General features: G+C 61.4%; 3 protein-coding genes across 3 annotated transcripts; all 3 read right to left on the minus strand.

The window, feature by feature from the left end:
• Window positions 1–199: 199 nt before the first annotated feature.
• On the minus strand, window positions 200–6,217 carry LOC142403111 (uncharacterized; the record flags this gene model as incomplete). The annotated part of the gene is made up of 5 exons (XM_075489274.1): window positions 5,759–6,217; window positions 5,608–5,633; window positions 4,726–5,360; window positions 3,597–4,245; window positions 200–2,888 (listed from the first exon to the last, which is right to left on the minus strand). Coding segments are annotated over exons 1-5 (4,458 nt in total), but the record flags the coding sequence as incomplete, so codon positions are not given.
• Window positions 6,214–10,402, minus strand: LOC142403112 (uncharacterized). The gene is made up of 5 exons (XM_075489275.1): window positions 9,925–10,402; window positions 8,587–9,336; window positions 7,735–8,316; window positions 6,325–7,029; window positions 6,214–6,236 (listed from the first exon to the last, which is right to left on the minus strand). Exons 1-5 carry the CDS (start codon window positions 10,400–10,402, stop codon window positions 6,214–6,216), a joined length of 2,538 nt encoding a protein of 845 aa, XP_075345390.1.
• A 25-nt stretch (window positions 10,403–10,427) lies between these two features.
• Window positions 10,428–16,459, minus strand: LOC142403113 (uncharacterized). Its single transcript, XM_075489277.1, has 6 exons — window positions 16,206–16,459; window positions 15,399–15,731; window positions 13,853–15,227; window positions 13,385–13,750; window positions 10,816–11,647; window positions 10,428–10,483 (listed from the first exon to the last, which is right to left on the minus strand). Exons 1-6 carry the CDS (start codon window positions 16,457–16,459, stop codon window positions 10,428–10,430), a joined length of 3,216 nt encoding a protein of 1,071 aa, XP_075345392.1.
• Between the last annotated feature and the right edge of the window lie 3,477 nt (window positions 16,460–19,936).

Genomic DNA, 19,936 nt, shown 5'->3' on the forward strand with positions numbered 1-19,936 from the left:
TGGTGGTCATAGTGGTGGGGGTGGGGATGATGGTCATAGTGGTGGTCAGAGGAGTGGTTGTAGTAGTGGGGGTGGCCATAGTGGTGGTGCGGGTCGTCGTGGTAGTGGGGGTGATGGTCGTAGTGGTGGTGGGAGGGGTATTTGTAGTAGTGGGAGTGGTGGGGCTGGTGGTGGTAGTGGTGGGGGTATGGGTGACGGTCATAGTGGGGGTGGTGGTTGTCGTGGTGGTGGTGACGGTCATGGTGGTGGTGGGGGAGGTCGTAGTGGTGGGAGTGATGGTCGTAGTCGAGGTTGGGGTGGTGGTGGTAGTGGTGGGGGTGGTGGTGAGGGGGGTCGTAGTGGTGGGGGTGGTGGTGGTGGCTGTAGTGGTGGGAGGGGTCATAGTGGTTGGTGTGGTGGGGCTGGTGGTCGTAGTGGTGTGGGGGGTGGTGGTGTTCATAGTGGTGGTGGTGGGGGTGGTTGTATTAGTGGGGCTGGTGGTTGTAGTCGTGGTGGTGGTGGTGGTGGTGGCTGTAGTGATGGGGGTGGTAGGGGTGGCGGTCGTAGTGGTGGTAGTGGGGATGATGGTCGGAGGGGTGGTTGTACTGGTGGGGGTGGTCGTAGTGGTGGTGGGGGTGGTCGTAGTGGTGGGGGTGGTGGTGAAAGTCGTAGTGGTGGTGGGGGCGGTGGTTGCAGTGGGGGTGGTGGTTGTAGTGGTGGGAGTGATGGTCGTAGTGGTGTGGGTGGGGATAATGGTTGTACTGGTGGTCGGAGTGGTGGTTGTAGTAGTGGGGGTGGTGATGTTTGTGGTGGGGGTGGTCGTCGTGGTGGTGGGGGTGGTCGTAGTGGTCGGGGTGGTGGTAACAGTCGTAGTGGTGATGGGGGAGGTTGTTGTAGTGGGGGTGGTGGTTGTAGTAGTGGGGGTGGTGGGGGTGGTGGTCATAGTGTTAGGGGTGGGGATGATGGTCGTACTGGTGGTCGGCGGGGTGGTTGTAGTAGTGGGGGTGGTCGTAGTGGTGGTGGAGGTCGTCGTCGTGGTGGCAGTGATGGTGGTAGTGGTGGTGGGAGGGGTGTTTGTAGTAGTGGGAGTGGTGGGGCTGGTGGTCGTAGTGGTGGGGGTGACGGTCATAGAGGTGGTGGGGGTGGTTGTAGTAGTGGGGGTGGTGGTTGTCGTGGTGGTGATGACGGTCATGGTGGTGGTGGGGGTGGTCGTAGTGGTGGGAGTGATGGTCGTAGTTGAGGTGGGGGTGGTGGTGGTAGTGCTGGGGGTGGTGGTGGTGGGGGTCGTAGTGGTGGGGGGGGTGGTGGTGGCTGTATTGGTGGGAGGGGTCATAGTGGTTGGTGTGGTGGGGCTGGTGGTCGTAGTGGTGTGGGGGTTGGTGGTGTTCATAGTGGTGGTGGCGGTCATGGTTGTATTAGTAGGGGTGGTGGTGGTAGTGGTGGGGGTGATGGTCGTGGTGGTGGTGGTGGCTGTAGTGATGGGGGTGCTGGGGGTGGCGGTCGTAGTGGTGGCAGTGGGGGTGATGGTCGTAGTGGTGGTCGGTGAGGTGGGGGTGGTGGTTGTAGTGGTGGGGGTGGTGGTCATAGTCGTGGGGGTGGGAGTGATGGTCCTAGTGGTGGTTGGAGGGGTGGTTGTAGTAGTGGGGCTGGTCATAGTGGTGGTGGGGGTGGTCGTGGTGGTGGGGGTGATGGTCGTAGTGGTGGTGGGAGGGGTGTTTGTAGTAGTGGGAGTGGTGGGGCTGGTGGTCGTAGTGGTGGGGGTGACGGTCATAGAGGTGGTGGGGGTGGTTGGATTAGTGGGGGTGGTGGTTGTCGTCTTGGTGGTGACGGTCATGGTGGTGGTGGGGGTGGTCGTAGTAGTGGGAGTGATGTTTGTAGTCGAGGTGGGGGTGGTGGTGGTAGTGGTGGGGGTGGGGGTGGGGGGGGTCGTAGTGGTGGGGGTGGTGGTGGTGGCTGTAGTGGTGGGAGGGGTCATAGTGGTTGGTGTGGTGGGGCTGGTGGTCGTAGTGGTGTGGGGGGTGGTGGTGTTCATAGTGGTGGTGGTGGGGGTGGTTGTATTAGTGGGGGTGGTGGTTGTAGTGGTGGGGGTGGTGGGGGTGGTGGTCATAGTGGTGGGGGTGGGGATGATGGTGGTACTTGTGGTCGGAGGGGTGGTCGTAGTAGTGGGGGTGGTCGTAGTGGTGATGGGGGTCGTCGTGGTGGTGGCAGTGATGGTGGTAGTGGTGGTGGGAGGGGTGTTTGTAGTAGTGGGAGTGGTGGGGCTGGTGGTCGTAGTGGTGGGGGTGACGGTCATAGTGGTGGTGGGGGTGGTTGTAGTAGTGGGGGTGGTGGTTGTCGTGGTGGTGGTGACGGTCATGGTGGTGGTGGGGGTGGTCGTAGTGGCGGGAGTGATGGTCGTAGTCGAGGTGGGGGTGGTGGTGGTAGTGCTGGGGGTGGTGGTTGGGGGTGTCGTAGTGGTGGGGGTGGAGGTGGTAGCTGTAGTGGTGGGAGGGGTCATAGTGGTTGGTGTGGTGGGGCTGGTGGTCGTAGTGGTGTGGGGGGTGGGGGTGTTCATAGTGGTGGTGGTGGGGGTGGTTGTATTAGTGCGGCTGGTGGTTGTAGTGGTGGGGGTGATGGTCGTAGTGGTGGTGGTGGTGGTAGCTGTAGTGATGGGGGTGGTAGGGGTGGCGGTCGTAGTGGTGGTAGTAGGGATGATGGTTGTAGTGGTGGTCGGAGGGGTGGTTGTACTGGTGGCGGTGGTCGTAGTGGTGGTGGGGGTGGTCGTAGTATTGGGGGTGGTGGTGAAAGTCGTAGTAGTGGGGGTGGTGGTGAAAGTCGTAGTGGTGGTGGGGGCGGTGGTTGTAGTGGGAGTGGTGGTCGTAGTTGTGGGAGTGATGGTCGTAGTGGTGGGGGTGGGGATGATGGTAGTACTGGTGGTCGGAGTGGTGGTTGTAGTAGTGGGGGTGGTGATGTTTGTGGTGGGGGTGGTCGTCGTGGTGGTGGGGGTGGTCGTAGTGTTGGGGATAGTGGTAACAGTCGTAGTGGTGGTGGGGGAGGTTGTTGTAGTGGGGGTGGTGGTTGTAGTGGTGGGGGTGGTGGGGGTGGTGGTCATAGTGGTGGGGGTGGGGATGATGGTCGTACTGGTGGTCGGAGGGGTGGTCGTAGTAGTGGGGGTGGTCGTAGTGGTGATGGGGGTCGTCGTGGTGGTGGCAGTGATGGTGGTAGTGGTGGTGGGAGGGGTGTTTGTAGTAGTGGGAGTGGTGGGGCTGGTGTTCGTAGTGGTGGGGGTGACGGTCATAGAGGTGGGGGGGGTGGTTGTAGTAGTGGGGGTGGTGGTTCTCGTGGTGGTGGTGACGGTCATGGTGGTGGTGGGGGTGGTCGTAGTGGCGGGAGTGATGGTCGTAGTCGAGGTGGGGGTGGTGGTGGTAGTGCTGGGGGTGGTGGTGGGGGGGGTCGTAGTGGTGGGGGTGGTGGTGGTGGCTGTAGTGGTGGGAGGGGTCATAGTGGATGGTGTGGTGGGGCTGGTGGTCGTAGTGGTGTGGGGGTTGGTGGTGTTCATAGTGGTGATGGCAGTCGTGGTTGTATTAGTGGAGGTGGTGGTTGTAGTGGTGGGGGTGATGGTCGTGGTGGTGGTGGTGGCTGTAGTGATGGGGGTGCTGGGGGTGGCGGTCGTAGTGGTGGCAGTGGGGGTGCTGGTCATAGTGGTGGTCGGAGGGGTGGTTGTAGTGGTGGGGGTGGTCGTAGTGGTGGTGGGGGTGGTCGTAGTGGTGGGGGTGGTGGTGACAGTCGTAGTGGTGGTGGGGGCGGTGGTTGTAGTGGGGTTGGTGTTTGTAGTGGTGGGGGTGGTGGTTGTAGTGGTGGGGGTGGGGATGATGGTCCTAGTGGTGGTGGGAGGGGTGTTTGTAGTAGTGGGAGTGGTGGGGCTGGTGGTCGTAGTGGTGGGGGTAGGGGTGACGGTCATAGTGGGGGTGGTGGTTGTCGTGGTGGTGGTGACGGTCATGGTGCTGGTGGGGGAGGTCGTAGTGGTGGGAGTGATGGTCGTAGTCGAGGTGGGGGTGGTGGTGGTAGTGGTGGGGGTGGTGGTGGGGGGGGTCTTAGTGGTGGGGGTGGTGGTGGTGGCTGTAGTGGTGGGAGGGGTCATAGTGGTTGGTGTGGTGGGGCTGGTGGTCGTAGTGGTGTGGGGGGTTGGGGTGTTCATAGTGGTGGTGGTGTGGGTGGTTGTATTAGTGGGGGTGGTGGTTGTAGTGGTGGCGGTGATGGTCGTAGTGGTGGTGGTGGTGGTGTTGGCTGTAATGGTGGGGGTGGTAGGGGTGGCGGTCGTAGTGGTGGTAGTGGGGATGATGGTCGTAGTGTTGGTGGGAGGGGTGGTCGTAGTGGTGGTGGGAGTGGTGTTAGTGGTGGTGGGGGTAGTCGTAGTGGTGGGGGTGGTGGTGAAAGTCGTAGTGGTGGTGGGCGTGGTGGTTGTAGTGGGGGTGGTGGTTGTAGTGGTGGGAGTGGTGGTCATAGTGGTGGGGATGATGGTCTTAGTGGTGGTCAGAGGGGTGGTTGTAGTAGTGGGGGTGGTCATAGTGGTGGTGGTGGTGGTCGTGGTGGTGGGCGTGATGGTCGTAGTGGTGGTGGAAGAGGTGTTTGTAGTAGTGGGAGTGGTGGGGCTGGTGATCGTAGCGGTGGGGGTGACGGTCATAGTGGTGGTGGGGGTGGTTGTAGTAGGGGGGGTGGTGGTTGTCGTGGTGGTGGTGACAGTCATGGTGGTGGGGGTGGCGGTCGTAGTGGTGGCAGTGGAGATGATGGTCATAGTGGTGGTGGGAGTGGTGATAGTGGTGGTGGGGGTGGTCGTAGTGGTGGGGGTGGTGGTGAAAGTCGTAGTGGTGGTGGGCGCGGTGGTTGTAGTGGGGGTGGTGGTTGTAGTGGTGGGAGTGGTGGTCATAGTGGTGGCAGTGGGGATGATGGTCGTAGTGGTGGTTGGAGGGGTGGTCATAGTGGTGGGGGTGGTCGTGGTGGTGGGGGTGATGTTCGTACTGGTGGTGGGAGGGGTGTTTGTAGTAGTGGGAGTGGTGGGGCTGGTGGTCGTAGTGGTGGGGGTGACGGTCATAGTGGTGGCGGAGGTGGTTGTAGTAGTGGGGGTGGTGGTTGTCGTGGTGGTGGTGACGGTCATGGTGGTGGTGGGGTTGGTCGTAGTGGTGGGAGTGATGGTCATAGTCGAGGTTGGGGTGGTGGTGGTAGTGGTGGGGGTGGTGGTGGGGGGGGTCGTAGTGGTTGGGGTGGTGGTGGTGGCTGTAGTGGTGGGAGGGGTCATAGTGGTTGGTGTGGTGGGGCTGGTGGTCGTAGTGGTGTGGGGGGTGGTGGTGTTCATAGTGGTGGTGGGGTGGGTGGTTGTATTAGTGGGGGTGGTGGTTGTAGTGCTGGGTGTGATGGTCGTAGTGGTGGTGGTGGTGGCTGTAGTGATGGGGGTGGTAGGGGTGGCGGTCGTAGTGGTGGTAGTGGGGATGATGGTTGTAGTGGTGGTCGGAGGGGTGGTTGTACTGGTGGGGGTGGTGGTAACAGTCGTAGTGGTGGTGGGGGAGTTTGTTGTAGTGGGGGTGGTGGTTGTACGGGTGGGGGTGGTGGGGCTGGTGGTCATAGTGGTGGGGGTGGGGATGATGGTCGTACTGGTGGTCGGCGGGGTGGTTGTAGTACTGGGGGTGGTCGTAGTGGTGGTGGGGGTCGTCGTGGTGGTGGCAGTGATGGTCGTAGTGGTGGTGGGAGGGGTGTTTGTAGTAGTGGGAGTGGTGGGGCTGGTGGTCATAGTGGTCGGGGTGACGGTCATAGAGGTGGTGTGGGTGGTTGTAGTAGTGGGGGTGGTGGTTGTCGTGGTGGTGGTGACGGTCATGGTGGTGGTGGGGGTGGTCGTCGTGGTGGTGGGGGTGGTCGTAGTGGTGGGGGTGGTGGTGACAGTCGTAGTGGTGGTGGGGGCGGTGGTTGTAGTGGGGTTGGTGGTTGTAGTGGTGGGGGTGGTGGTCGTAGTGCTGGGGGTGGGGATGATGGTCGTAGTGGTGGTGGGAGGGGTGTTTGTAGTAGTGGGAGTGGTGGGGCTGGTGGTCGTAGTGGTGGGGGTGGGGGTGACGGTTATAGTGGGGGTGGTGGTTGTCGTGGTGGTGGTGACGGTCATGGTGGTGGTGGGGGAGGTCGTAGTGGTGAGAGTGATGGTCGTAGTCGAGGTGGGGGTGGTGGTGGTACTGGTGGGGGTGGTGGTGGTGGCTGTAGTGGTGGGAGGGGTCATAGTGGTTGGTGTGGTGGGGCTGGTGGTCGTAGTGGTGTGGGGGGTGGGGGTGTTCATAGTGGTGGTGGTGTGGGTGGTTGTATTAGTGGGGGTGGTGGTTGTAGTGCTGGGGGTGTTGGTCGTGGTGGTGGTGGTGGTGGTGGCTGTAGTGATGGGGGTGGTAGGGGTGGCGGTCGTAGTGGTGGCAGTGGGGATGATGGTCGTAGTGGTGGTCGGAGGGGTGGTTGTACTGGTGGGGGTGGTCGTAGTGGTGGTGGGGGTGGTTGTAGTGGTGGTGGGGGTGGTCGTAGTGGTGGGGGTGGTGGTGAAAGTCGTAGCGGTGGTGGGGGCGGTGGTTGTAGTGGGGTTGGTGGTTGTAGTGGTGGGGGTGGTGGTCGTAGTGGTGGGGGTGGGGATAATGGTCGTAGTGGTGGTGGGAGGGGTGTTTGTAGTAGTGGGAGTGGTGGGGCTGGTGGTCGTAGTGGTGGGGGTGGGGGTGACGGTTATAGTGGGGGTGGTGGTTGTCGTGGTGGTGGTGATGGTCATGGTGGTGGTGGGGGAGGTCGTAGTAGTGGGAGTGATGGTCGTAGTCGAGGTGGGGGTGGTGGTGGTAGTGGTGGGGGTGGTGGTGGGGGGGGTCGTAGTGGTGGGGGGGGTGGTGGTGGCTGTAGTGGTGGGAGGGGTCATAGTGGTTGGTGTGGTGGGGCTGGTGGTCGTAGTGGTGTGGGGGGTTGTGGTGTTCATAGTGGTGGTGGTGTGGGTGGTTGTATTAGTGGGGGTGGTGGTTGTAGTGCTGGGGGTGATGGTCGTAGTGGTGGTGGTGGTGGTGGTGGCTGTAATGGTGGGGGTGTTGGGGGTGACGGTCGTAGTGGTGGCAGTGGGGATGATGGTCGTAGTGTTGGTGGGAGGGGTGGTCGTAGTGGTGGTGGGAGTGGTTGTAGTGGTGGTGGGGGTGGTCGTAGTGGTGGGGGTGGTGGTGAAAGTCGTAGTGGTGGTGGGCGTGGTGGTTGTAGTGGGGGTGGTGGTTGTAGTGGTGGGGGTGGTGGTCATAGTGGTGGCAGTGGGGATGATGGTCGTAGTGGTGGTGGGAGGGGTGTTTGTAGTAGTGGGAGTGGTGGGGCTGGTGGTCGTAGTGGTGGGGGTGGGGGTGACGGTTATAGTGGGGGTGGTGGTTGTCGTGGTGGTGGTGACGGTCATGGTGGTGGTGGGGGAGGTCGTAGTGGTGAGAGTGATGGTCGTAGTCGAGGTGGGGGTGGTGGTGGTACTGGTGGGGGTGGTGGTGGTGGCTGTAGTGGTGGGAGGGGTCATAGTGGTTGGTGTGGTGGGGCTGGTGGTCGTAGTGGTGTGGGGGGTGGGGGTGTTCATAGTGGTGGTGGTGTGGGTGGTTGTATTAGTGGGGGTGGTGGTTGTAGTGCTGGGGGTGTTGGTCGTGGTGGTGGTGGTGGTGGTGGCTGTAGTGATGGGGGTGGTAGGGGTGGCGGTCGTAGTGGTGGCAGTGGGGATGATGGTCGTAGTGGTGGTCGGAGGGGTGGTTGTACTGGTGGGGGTGGTCGTAGTGGTGGTGGGGGTGGTTGTAGTGGTGGTGGGGGTGGTCGTAGTGGTGGGGGTGGTGGTGAAAGTCGTAGCGGTGGTGGGGGCGGTGGTTGTAGTGGGGTTGGTGGTTGTAGTGGTGGGGGTGGTGGTCGTAGTGGTGGGGGTGGGGATAATGGTCGTAGTGGTGGTGGGAGGGGTGTTTGTAGTAGTGGGAGTGGTGGGGCTGGTGGTCGTAGTGGTGGGGGTGGGGGTGACGGTTATAGTGGGGGTGGTGGTTGTCGTGGTGGTGGTGATGGTCATGGTGGTGGTGGGGGAGGTCGTAGTAGTGGGAGTGATGGTCGTAGTCGAGGTGGGGGTGGTGGTGGTAGTGGTGGGGGTGGTGGTGGGGGGGGTCGTAGTGGTGGGGGGGGTGGTGGTGGCTGTAGTGGTGGGAGGGGTCATAGTGGTTGGTGTGGTGGGGCTGGTGGTCGTAGTGGTGTGGGGGGTTGTGGTGTTCATAGTGGTGGTGGTGTGGGTGGTTGTATTAGTGGGGGTGGTGGTTGTAGTGCTGGGGGTGATGGTCGTAGTGGTGGTGGTGGTGGTGGTGGCTGTAATGGTGGGGGTGTTGGGGGTGACGGTCGTAGTGGTGGCAGTGGGGATGATGGTCGTAGTGTTGGTGGAAGGGGTGGTCATAGTGGTGGTGGGAGTGGTTGTAGTGGTGGTGGGGGTGGTCGTAGTGGTGGGGGTGGTGGTGAAAGTCGTAGTGGTGGTGGGCGTGGTGGTTGTAGTGGGGGTGGTGGTTGTAGTGGTGGGGGTGGTGGTCATAGTGGTGGCAGTGGGGATGATGGTCGTAGTGGTGGTCGGAGGGGTGGTTGTACTGGTGGGGGTGGTCGTAGTGGTGGTGGGGGTGGTCGTAGTGGTGGTGGGGGTGGTCGTAGTGGTGGGGGTGGTCGTGAAAGTCGTAGCGGTGGTGGGGGCGGTGGTTGTAGTGGGGTTGGTGGTTGTAGTGGTGGGGGTGGTGGTCGTAGTGGTAGGGGTGGGGATAATGGTCGTAGTGGTGGTGGGAGGGGTGTTTGTAGTAGTGGGAGTGGTGGGGCTGGTGGTCGTAGTGGTGGGGGTGGGGGTGACGGTTATAGTGGGCGTGGTGGTTGTCGTGGTGGTGGTGACGGTCATGGTGGTGGTGGGGGAGGTCGTAGTGGTGAGAGTGATGGTCGTAGTCGAGGTGGGGGTGGTGGTGGTACTGGTGGGGGTGGTGGTGGTGGCTGTAGTGGTGGGAGGGGTCATAGTGGTTGGTGTGGTGGGGCTGGTGGTCGTAGTGGTGTGGGGGGTGGGGGTGTTCATAGTGGTGGTGTTGTGGGTGGTTGTATTAGTGGGGGTGGTGGTTGTAGTGCTGGGGGTGTTGGTCGTGGTGGTGGTGGTGGTGGTGGCTGTAGTGATGGGGGTGGTAGGGGTGGCGGTCGTAGTGGTGGCAGTGGGGATGATGGTCGTAGTGGTGGTCGGAGGGGTGGTTGTACTGGTGGGGGTGGTCGTAGTGGTGGTGGGGGTGGTTGTAGTGGTGGTGGGGGTGGTCGTAGTGGTGGTGGTGGTGGTGAAAGTCGTAGCGGTGGTGGGGGCGGTGGTTGTAGTGGGGTTGGTGGTTGTAGTGGTGGGGGTGGTGGTCGTAGTGGTGGGGGTGGGGATAATGGTCGTAGTGGTGGTGGGAGGGGTGTTTGTAGTAGTGGGAGTGGTGGGGCTGGTGGTCGTAGTGGTGGGGGTGGGGGTGACGGTTATAGTGGGGGTGGTGGTTGTCGTGGTGGTGGTGATGGTCATGGTGGTGGTGGGGGAGGTCGTAGTAGTGGGAGTGATGGTCGTAGTCGAGGTGGGGGTGGTGGTGGTAGTGGTGGGGGTGGTGGTGGGGGGGGTCGTAGTGGTGGGGGGGGTGGTGGTGGCTGTAGTGGTGGGAGGGGTCATAGTGGTTGGTGTGGTGGGGCTGGTGGTCATAGTGGTGTGGGGGGTGGGGGTGTTCATAGTGGTGGTGGTGTGGGTGGTTGTATTAGTGGGGGTGGTGGTTGTAGTGCTGGGGGTGATGGTCGTAGTGGTGGTGGTGGTGGTGGTGGCTGTAATGGTGGGGGTGTTGGGGGTGACGGTCGTAGTGGTGGCAGTGGGGATGATGGTCGTAGTGTTGGTGGGAGGGGTGGTCGTAGTGGTGGTGGGAGTGGTTGTAGTGGTGGTGGGGGTGGTCGTAGTGGTGGGGGTGGTGGTGAAAGTCGTAGTGGTGGTGGGCGTGGTGGTTGTAGTGGGGGTGGTGGTTGTAGTGGTGGGGGTGGTGGTCATAGTGGTGGCAGTGGGGATGATGGTCGTAGTGGTGGTCGGAGGGGTGGTTGTACTGGTGGGGGTGGTCGTAGTGGTGGTGGGGGTGGTCGTAGTGGTGGGGGTGGTCATGAAAGTCGTAGTGGTGGTGGGGGCGGTGGTTGAAGTGGGAGTGGTGGTCGTAGTGGTGGGAGTGATGGCCGTAGTGGTGGGGGTGGGGATGATGGTCGTACTGGTGGTCAGAGTGGTGGTTGTAGTAGTGGGGGTGGTGATGTTTGTGGTGGGGGTTGTCGTCGTGGTGGTGGGGGTGGTCGTAGTGGTCGGGGTGGTGGTAATAGTCGTAGTGGTGGTGGGGGAGGTTGTTGTAGTGGGGGTGGTGGTTGTAGTGGTGGGAGTGGTGGTCATAGTGGTGGGGTTGGGGATGATGGTTCTAGTGGTGGTCGGAGGGGTGGTTGTAGTAGTGGGGGTGGTTGTGGTGGTGTGGGTCTTCATGGTGGTGGGGGTGATGTTCGTAGTGGTGGTGGGAGAGGTGTTTGTAGTAGTGGGAGTGGTGGGGCTGGTGGTCGTAGTGGAGGGGGTGGGGTTCACGGTCATAGTGGTGGTGGGGGTGGTTGTAGTAGTGGGGGTGGTGTTTGTCGTGGTGGTGGTGACGGTCATGGTGGTGGGGGGGGTGGTCGTAGTGGTGGGAGTGATGGTCGTAGTCGAGGTGGGGGTGGTGGTGGTAGTGCTGGGGGTGGTGGTGGGGGGGGTCGTAGTGGTGGGGGTGGTGGTGGTGGCTGTAGTTGTGGGAGGGGTCATAGTGGTTGGTGTGGTGGGGCTGGTGGTCGTAGTGGTGTGGGGGGTTGTGGTGTTCATAGTGGTGGTGGTGTGGGTGGTTGTATTAGTGGGGGTGGTGGTTGTAGTGCTGGGTGTGATGGTCGTGGTGGTGGTGGTGGTGGTTGCTGTAGTGATGGGGGTGGTAGGGGTGGCGGTCGTAGTGGTGGTAGTGGGGATGATGGTTGTAGTGGTGGTCGGAGGGGTGGTTGTAGTAGTGGGGGTGGTGATGTTTGTGGTGGGGGTGGTCGTCGTGGTGGTGGGGGTGGTCGTAGTGGTGGGGGTGGTGGTAACAGTCGTAGTGGTGGTGGGCGAGGTTGTTGTAGTGGGGGTGGTGGTTGTAGTGGTGGGGGTGGTGGTGGTGCTGGTCATAGTGGTGGGGGTGGGGATGATGGTCGTACTGGTGGTCGGATGGGTGGTTGTAGTAGTGGGGGTGGTCGTAGTGGTGGTGGGGGTCGTCGTGGTGGTGGGCGTGATGGTCGTAGTGGTGGTGGGAGGGTTGCTTGTAGTATTGGGAGTGGTGGGGCTGGTGGTCGTAGTGGTGGGGGTGACGGTCATGGTGGTGGTGGGGGTGGTCGTAGTGGTGGGAGTGATGGTCGTACTCGAGGTGGGGGTGGTGGTGGTAGTGGTGGGGGTGTTGGTGGGGGGGGTCGTAGTGGTGGGGGTGGTGGTGGTGGCTGTAGTTGTGGGAGGGGTCATAGTGGTTGGTGTGGTGGGGCTGGTGGTCGTAGTGGTGTGGGGGGTTGTGGTGTTCATAGTGGTGGTGGTGTGGGTGGTTGTATTAGTGGGGGTGGTGGTTGTAGTGCTGGGTGTGATGGTCGTGGTGGTGGTGGTGGTGGTTGCTGTAGTGATGGGGGTGGTAGGGGTGGCGGTCGTAGTGGTGGTAGTGGGGATGATGGTTGTAGTGGTGGTCGGAGGGGTGGTTGTACTGCTGGGGGTGGTCGTAGTGGTGGTGGGGGTGGTCGTAGTGGTGGGGGTGGTGGTGACAGTCGTAGTGGTGGTGGGGGCGGTGGTTGTAGTGGGGTTGGTGGTTGTAGTGGTGGGGGTAGTGGTCATAGTGGTGGGGGTGGGGATGATGGTTGTACTGGTGGTCGGAGTGGTGGTTGTAGTAGTGGGGGTGGTGATGTTTGTGGTGGGGGTGGTCGTCGTGGTGGTGCGGGTGGTCGTAGTGGTGGGGGTGGTGGTAACAGTCGTAGTGGTGGTGGGGGAGGTTGTTGTAGTGGGGGTGGTGGTTGTACGGGTGGGGGTGGTGGGGGTGGTGGTCATAGTGGTGGGGGTGGGGATGATGGTCGTACTGGTGGTCGGCGGGGTGGTTGTAGTAGTGGGGGTGGTCGTAGTGGTGGTGGGGGTCGTCGTGGTGGTGGCAGTGATGGTCGTAGTGGTGGTGGGAGGGGTGTTTGTAGTAGTGGGAGTGGTGGGGCTGGTGGTCATAGCGGTCGGGGTGACGGTCATAGAGGTGGTGGGGGTGGTTGTAGTAGTGGGGCTGGTGGTTGTCGTGGTGGTGGTGACGGTCATGGTGGTGGTGGGGGTGGTCGTCGTGGTGGTGGGGGTGGTCGTAGTGGTGGGGGTGGTGGTGACAGTCGTAGTGGTGGTGGGGGCGGTGGTTGTAGTGGGGTTGGTGGTTGTAGTGGTGGGGGTGGTGGTCGTAGTGGTGGGGGTGGGGATGATGGTCGTAGTGGTGGTGGGAGGGGTGTTTGTAGTAGTGGGAGTGGTGGGGCTGGTGGTCGTAGTGGTGGGGGTAGGGGTGACGGTCATAGTGGGGGTGGTGGATGTCGTGGTGGTGGTGACGGTCATGGTGGTGGTGGGGGAGGTCGTAGTGGTGGGAGTGATGGTCGTAGTCGAGGTGGGGGTGGTGGTGGTAGTGCTGGGGGTGGTGGTGGGGGGGGTCGTAGTGGTGGGTGTGGTGGTGGTGGCTGTAGTGGTGGGAGGGGTCATAGTGGTTGGTGTGGTGGGGCTGGTGGTCGTAGTGGTGTGGGGGTTGGTGGTGTTCATAGTGGTGGTGGCGGTCGTGGTTGTATTAGTAGGGGTGGTAGTTGTAGTGGTGGGGGTGATGGTCGTGGTGGTGGTGGTGGTGGTGGCTGTAGTGATGGGGGTGGTGGGGGTGGCGGTCGTAGTGGTGGCAGTGGGGATGATTGTCGGAGGAGTGGTTGTAGTGGTGGGGGTGGTCGTAATGGTGGGGGTGGTGGTGATAGTCGTAGTGGTGGTGGGGGCGGTGGTTGTAGTAGGGGTGGTTGTTGTAGTGGTGGGAGTCATGGTCGTAGTGGTGGGGATGGGGGTGCTGCTAGTAGTGGTGGTGGTTGTAGTGGTGGGGGTGGTGCGGGCGGTAGTCATAGTGGTGGGGGTGGGGATGATGGTCCTAGTGGTGGTCGGAGGGGTGGTTGTGGTAGTGGGGGTGGTTGTGGTGGTGGTGGGGGTGGTCGTAGTGGTGGGGGTGGTGGTGGTGGCTGTAGTGATGGGGGTGTTAGGGGTGGCGGTCGTAGTGGTGGCAGTGGGGGTGATGGTCATAGTGGTGGTCGGAGGGGTGGTTGTAGTGGTGGGGGTGGTCATAGTGGTGGTGGGGGTGGTCGTAGTGGTGGGGGTGGTGGTTACAGTCGTAGTGGTGGTGGGGGCGGTGTTTGTAGTGGGAGTGGTGGTTGTAGTGGTGGGAGTGATGGTCATAGTGGTGGGGGTGGGGATGATGGTCGTACTGGTGGTCGGAGTGGTGGTTGTAGTAGTGGGGGTGGTGATGTTTGTGGTGGGGGTTGTCGTCGTGGTGGTGGGGGTGGTCGTAGTGGTGGGGGTGGTGGTAACAGTCGTAGTGGTGGTGGGGGAGGTTGTTGTAGTGGGGGTGGTGGTTGTAGTGGTGGGAGTGGTGGTCATAGTGGTGGGGTTGGGGATGATGGTTCTAGTGGTGGTCGGAGGGGTGGTTGTAGTAGTGGGGGTGGTTGTGGTGGTGGGGGTCTTCATGGTGGTGGGGGTGATGTTCGTAGTGGTGGTGGGAGAGGTGTTTGTAGTAGTGGGAGTGGTGGGGCTGGTGGTCGTAGTGGAGGGGGGGGGGTTCACGGTCATAGTGGTGGTGGGGGTGGTTGTAGTAGTGTGGGTGGTGTTTGTCATGTTGGTGGTGACGGTCATGGTGGTGGGGGGGGTGGTCGTAGTGGTGGGAGTGATGGTCGTAGTTGAGGTGGGGGTGGTGGTGGTAGTGCTGGGGGTGTTGGTGGGTGGGGTCATAGTGGTGGGGGTGGTAGGGGTGGCGGTCGTAGTGGTGGCAGTGGGGATGATGGTTGTAGTGGTGGTCGGAGGGGTGGTTGTAGTGGTGGTGGGGGTGGTCGTAGTGGTGGTGGGGGTGGTCGTAGTGGTGGGAGTGATGGTTGTAGTCGAGGTGGGGGTGGTGGTGGTAGCGCTGGTTGTGGTGGTGGGGGGGGTCGTAGTGGTGGGGGTTGTGGTGGTGGCTGTAGTGGTGGGAGGGTTCATAGCGGTTGGGGTGGTGGGGCTGTTGGTCATAGTGGTGGGGTTGGTGGTGACAGTCGTAGTGGTGGTGGGGGCGGTGGTTGTAGTAGGGGTGGTGGTTGTAGTGGTGGGAGTGATGGTCGTAGTGGTGTGGATGGGGGTGCTGCTCGTAGTGGTGGTGGTTGTAGTGGTGGGGGTTGTGGGGGTGGTTGTCATAGTGGTGGGGGTGGGGATGATGGTCGTACTGGTGGTCGGAGGGGTGGTTGTAGTAGTGGGGGTGGTCGTAGTGGTGGTGGGGGTCGTCGTGGTGGTGGGGGTGATGGCTGTAGTGGTGGTGGGAGGGGTGTTTGTAGTAGTGGGAGTGGTGGGGCTGGTGGTCGTAGTGGTGGGGTTGGGGGTGACGGTCATAGTGGGGGTGGTGTTTGTCGTGTTGGTGGTGACGGTCATGGTGGTGGTGGGGGTGGTCGTAGTGGTGGGAGTGATGGTCGTAGTCGAGGTGGCGGTGGTGGTGGTGGCTGTAGTGGTGGGAGGGGTCATAGTGGTTGGTGTGGTAGGGCTGGTGGTTGTAGTGGTGTGGGGGGTGGTGGTGTTCATAGTGGTCGTGGTGTGGGTGGTTGTATTAGTGGGGGTGGTGGTTGTAGTGGTGGGGGTGATGGTCGTAGTGGTGGTGGTGGTGGTGGTGGCTGTAGTGGTGGGGGTGGTCGGGGTGGCGGTCGTAGTGGTGGCAGTGGGGGTGATGGTCGTAGTGGTGGTGGTGGTGGTGGTGGCTGTAGTGGTGGGGGTGGTGGGGGTGGCGGTCGTAGTGGTGGCAGTGGGGATGATGGTCGTAGTGGTGGTCGGAGGGGTGGTCGTATTGGTGGGGGTGGTGGTGACAGTCGTAGTGGTGGTGGAGGCGGTGGTTGTAATGGGGGTGGTGGTTGTCGTGGTGGGAGTGATGGTCGTAGTCCTGGGGGTCTGGGTGCTGGTCGTAGTGGTGGTGGTTGTAGTGGTGGGGGTGGTGGTCATAGTGGTGGGGGTGGGGATGATGGTCTTAGTGGTGGTCGGAGGGGTGGTTGTAGTAGTGGGGATGATCATTGTGGTGGTGGGGGTGGTGGTCACGGTCATAGTGGTGGTGGGGGTGGTTGTAGTAGTGGGGGTGGTGGTGGTGAGCGTGGTGGTGGTCATGGTGCTGGTGCGGGTGGTCGTAGTGGTGGGGGTGGGTGTGACGGTCAAAGTGGTGGTGGAGGTGGTGGTGGCGGCTGTGTTCGTCATAGCGGTGGGGGTGGGGGTGGTCGTAGTAGTGGTGGTGGGGGCGGTGGTTGTAGTGGGGGCGGTTGTTGTAGTGGTGGGGGTGGTGGTCATAGTGGTGGGGGTGGGGATGATGGTCCTAGTGGTGGTCGGAGGGGTGGTTGTAGTAGTGGGGGTGGTCATAGTGGTGGTGGGGGTCGTCGTGGTGGTGGGCGTGATGGTCGTAGTGGTGGTGGGAGGGGTGTTTGTAGTAGTGGGAGTGGTGGGGCTGGTGGTCGTAGTTGTGGGGGTGACGGTCATAGTGGTGGTGGGGGTGGTTGTAGTAGTGCGGGTGGTGGTTGTCGTGGTGGTGGTGACGGTCATGGTGCTGGTGCGGGTGGTCGTAGTGGTGGGGGTGGGTGTGACGGTCATAGTGGTGGTGGAGGTGGTGGTGGCGGCTGTGTTCGTCATAGCGGTGGGGGTGGGGGTGGTCGTTGTAGTGGTGGTGGGGGTGGGGGTAGTAATGGTGGGGGTGGTGGTGATGGTGGTAGTGGAGGCGGTGGGGGTGGGGGTTGTAGCAGTCGTAGTGGCGCTGGTGGTCGTAGTGGTGTGGGTGGTGGTTGTAGTAGTGGGGGTGGTGGTTGTCGTGGTGGTGGTGACGGTCATGGTGGTGGTGGGGGGGGTCGTAGTGGTGGGGGTGGTGGTGACGGTGGTAGTGGAGGTGGGGGCGGTGGTTTTAGTGGGGGTGGTGTTTGTAGTGGGCAGAGTGATGGTCGTAGTGGTGGGGGTGATGGTCATAGTCGTGGCGGTGGAGGGGCTGGTTGTAGTGTTAGGGGGGGTGGTGTTGCTTGGAGTTGTGGTGCCTGCTGTGGTAGTTCTGGAGGTACTAGGACCTGTGGGGCTAGTGGGGCTAGGAGAGCTAGTGGGGTTCAAAGGGCTGGTAGGGCTGCTGATGTCAGCAGTGGCTGTAGCGATCAACATGCTCACGGTGGCAGATGACTCCGTAGTGGTCGACATGTCCCCCGTTACTTCTCTGCTCCATGATGTCCGCGTGGTGACAGCTGTGCTCGGCGTGGTCGTGGTGGTAGTTGGTGTGGGAGTAGAGGTCATGGTGGTCCTGGTGGTTGTGGCCGTGTTGGAGGCTGTGGAGAGAGCACAAGTTCTGGTGTCTGTGGTGGGTGCAGAGGTGGTCATGGCTTTGGTGGGTGCAGAGGTGGTGGTGGCCGTATCAGGGTTGTGGTGCCGGCAGGGTCCCTGGTGGCTGTGGTGGCTGTGGAGGTGTGTGTTGTGTTTTCGGCAGTGCTCTCGGGCAGCCGAGGGGTTGCTGTGAAGGAGTTGCGGCTGAGGCACGTGTGGGTGCAGAAGGACGGGGTTCCTCGGGGCTGGGGAGAGGGAGAACTTTGTCCTCCTCTCTCTCCCTGTGCATGCACTGCTGCCATGGGTGCTGTGTCCCCCCGAGGTTGGGGCGCTGACCCCACTGCCATCCCACCAGCAGTTCCCACCCCAAAGCACCCCTTGGCTGTTCTCCACCCCAGAATGAGCTTCCTTATCAGAAGGAGTTTCCTTTACAGCTGATCCTCACGGGCTTGGACTTTATCCATGTCCTTTCCTTTGACCGGGCATGTCCCAGACTTTCGTTTCCCAGGCATGAACGTGCTGACATGGTTGGGCAGCATTTGTTGTGCAAGAAACCCGTGTCACTGACAGTGGGTGTGGTCGCCTCATGCCGAGCATGTGGCACGCGTGACTGGGAGCGCCTGCCGGGGTAGGGGTTAACGAACGCGACCGCCTTGAGCTGTTAATCCCTCGATTGAGCGTGGGTCATCCCGTCACGGGGAGGAGGGCCATGGGGAGACCCCCTCCCCACCATGGGCATGCTGTCCTTCAAATCATGTTTTTTCTTGGGAAATTATCCCCCTGAAATTCCCCAGCTTCTTCAAGCTGGTTTGAGCTGAAACAATCCCCCAAACAAACCCCAAAATTTTAAAAAAACCCATCTTTGCAGCCCCTTTGCTCTGAATTGACGTTCTCCTGCTGCCTTTCTCCTAAATGAGCCTCCCTTATGCAATCAGCTCACCCTCGTCCCTGCTCTTAACGAGGTTTAAAAGCTCCGGAGCACGCCAGCCGCTGTGCTTGGCCGGGGGGGGATGCGGGCAGGGGGTGAATTGGCGTCGGTGGCCGCCGGCTGCGGTGCAGCGGGTGCAGGAGGGGAGGATGGGGGTGGGTGACCGGTGAAAAGCTGGAGCAGGAGCGGGGTGGGAGGGGGGTGGTGATGGGGGGAGGGCGGCTCTTGGGTGGGTGGGTTGTTGGGGGGGCACTTTGGGTCGGGTCCAGAGCTGCAGCCATGTCCCGGTGGTGGGACCGGACAAGGTTGTGGGCAGACACAAAGTGTCACCCGTCTGGGGACACCAGCCCATGGTGGGGGGCTGGCTTGCACCCCCGACCCATCCTCGTGGACCCCCGTGGTTGGGGGAGATGGGAGCTTGGAGAGAGGGGTTTTTTGGCGAGGGGATGGAGGTGGTGGGGGACAAAGCTGCCCCTTTGCAGGGGGACCCCATGGAGAAACCCAGGAGGAGATGGCAGCCCTCTCCCACCCTGTGGCACCCCCTCTGTCCCCCCCAAAACAGTCAAGGAAAGGCCCCCCAGCCCTACTCACCCTTTCTGGCTCCAGGGAGGAGGAGGAGGAGGAGGAGGAAGAAGGGCAGAGGAAAGATGGAAACCTTCATCTTCCCCTTCACCGATCCCACGCCGGCAGCATCCCAGAGCCCGAACCCCGCTCGGCGCAGGCAGAATGCCGGCAAGGAGCAGCAAGGGAAGACCTTTGCCCCGCGGTGGGCAGGGACCAAACCGTGCACCCCCTTTGATGATCCGCGGCGGTTGAGTTGCCAAGGCTCTCCCAAGACCGCTCGTGGTTGTTGAGACCCATTGCGACATCGTTGGGTATCATTTTCCCAAGGCGGGGGTGAAGCCACATGGGAGTGACGCACATGGGAGAATTTGTCCTTGTCCCCAGCCCCGGGGTTAAATATCGGCCCCGAGGTTCATCCACGCCTCCTTCCCACCCTCCCCACAGGAAGGGGACAAAGGGCCGTGGAGTGGAGGGCAGCTGTGGTGGCTTTGAGGGGGGATGTTGAGGGGTCCCAAGGTGGTACTGTCTCATCCCACTCGGTGGGTTGCGAGAGGGTTGAATCTGTTCGATTCCCCGACGGTTTGTGTACCGACAAAAACCTATCTCTGCTCGGCAGAGCTGACTCAGAGGAACAGTCTGGCCAGCAACTTTATTAACTTGCAAATTCCACAAACGGACAAACTTAACGAACTGGCGAGCTTAACGAACGAACAAAGTCGATTTGGCAATGGAGCTATTTTCTGGGCCAGCCATCACAATTTATCCCAAACTTGCATATATTGGAAGAGCAGAGGAAGAGAGAAGCAAGAAAAGGAAAGGAAGAGAGAGGAGGAAAGAGAAAGAAAAAGTATCACCACCCTTGGATCCCGCAATGACAATGACAGACGTGGCAATCCTCCAGTGGTGGGCGTGCGGGCGCTTCCTGGGGCGGGGCGTGTCTTTTATAAGCTAATCCCCGCCTCCAGGTACGCCCCTTCAGGACTTACATGGATTTTGTTCTAGAAAGTTCTCAATCTTCTGCACAGGCGCTGGGGGAGAGGGGTGGTCACGAGGGGTCTCTCGGGTGGTCGCAAGCCCCTTCCTCAGATCAGCTCTGTGTGAGCTCTGGCCATACATGGTCAGGTCTGGCAGAACCCGGAACCGCGCATCCTCCGACGCGCTCTCCACGTCCCGATCTCGCTCTCCCCCACCCCGTGCTCACCGACCTGCCGTCACCATGCAAAAACCGCCTCAAGTCGCCACAATGTTTGAGACATTAACTCTTTCAGTCTCTCACAGGTACCACTCGGATGGTAGGAACATTGAGGGGGTCCCAAGGTGGAACCACCCATGGTACTCATGTGTGGTGGGTTGACCTGGGCTGGACACCAGGTGCCCACCAAAGCTGCTCTCTCACTCCCCCTCCTCAGCTGGACAGGGGAGAGAAAACGTAACGAAGCACTTGTGGGTGGAGGTAAGGCCAGGGAGATCCCTCAGCAATTACTGTCACGGGCAAAACAGACTCGACTTGGGGAAATTAGTTTAATTTAGTACCAATCAAAACCAGAGTAGGATAAGGAGAAAGAAAAACCGAATCTTAAAACACCTTCCCCCCGCCCCTCCCTTCTTCCCAGGCTTAACTTTACTCCCGAGTTTCTCTACCTCCTCCCCAAGCGGCGCCGGGGGACGGGGAATGGGGGTTGCGGTCAGTTCCTCACACGTTGTCCCTGCCGCTCCGTCCTCCTCGGGGGGAGGACTCCTCACACCGCCCCTGCTCCAGCGTGGGGTCCCTCCCGCGGGTTGCCAGGTCCTGCCGGGATCCTGCTCCAGCGTGGGCTTCCCACGGGGTCACAGCCTCCTTCGGGCATCCACCTGCTGGGGCGTGG

The sequence above is a fragment of the Mycteria americana genome, unplaced genomic scaffold, assembly GCF_035582795.1.
Source record: "Mycteria americana isolate JAX WOST 10 ecotype Jacksonville Zoo and Gardens unplaced genomic scaffold, USCA_MyAme_1.0 Scaffold_109, whole genome shotgun sequence".
NCBI classification, from domain to species: domain Eukaryota; kingdom Metazoa; phylum Chordata; class Aves; order Ciconiiformes; family Ciconiidae; genus Mycteria; species Mycteria americana.

Excerpts from the sequence above, each read along its gene's own strand:
- LOC142403113 (XM_075489277.1), bottom strand. The coding sequence starts at position 16,459 with ATGTCGACCACTACGGAGTCATCTGCCACCGTGAGCATGTTGATCGCT. Across the intron at positions 15,732-16,205 it reads ACCACTACGACCATCACTCT|CCCCACCACTCCCACTACTA; the intron begins GCCCACTACAAA and ends TACGACCACCAG. Across the intron at positions 15,228-15,398 it reads ACCACCCGCACCAGCACCAT|CACCACTACAACCACCACCA; the intron begins GACCACCACCAC and ends GACCACCACCCC.
- LOC142403112 (XM_075489275.1), bottom strand. The coding sequence starts at position 10,402 with ATGACCACCACTCCCACCACTACAACCACCACCCCCACTACAACAACC. Across the intron at positions 7,030-7,734 it reads CACTACGACCACCCCCACCA|CCACCACCACCACCACCACC; the intron begins GTACAACCACCC and ends CCACCATTACAG. Across the intron at positions 6,237-6,324 it reads CACCACGACCAACACCCCCA|CCCCACCACACCAACCACTA; the intron begins GCACTACAACCA and ends TACGACCACCAG.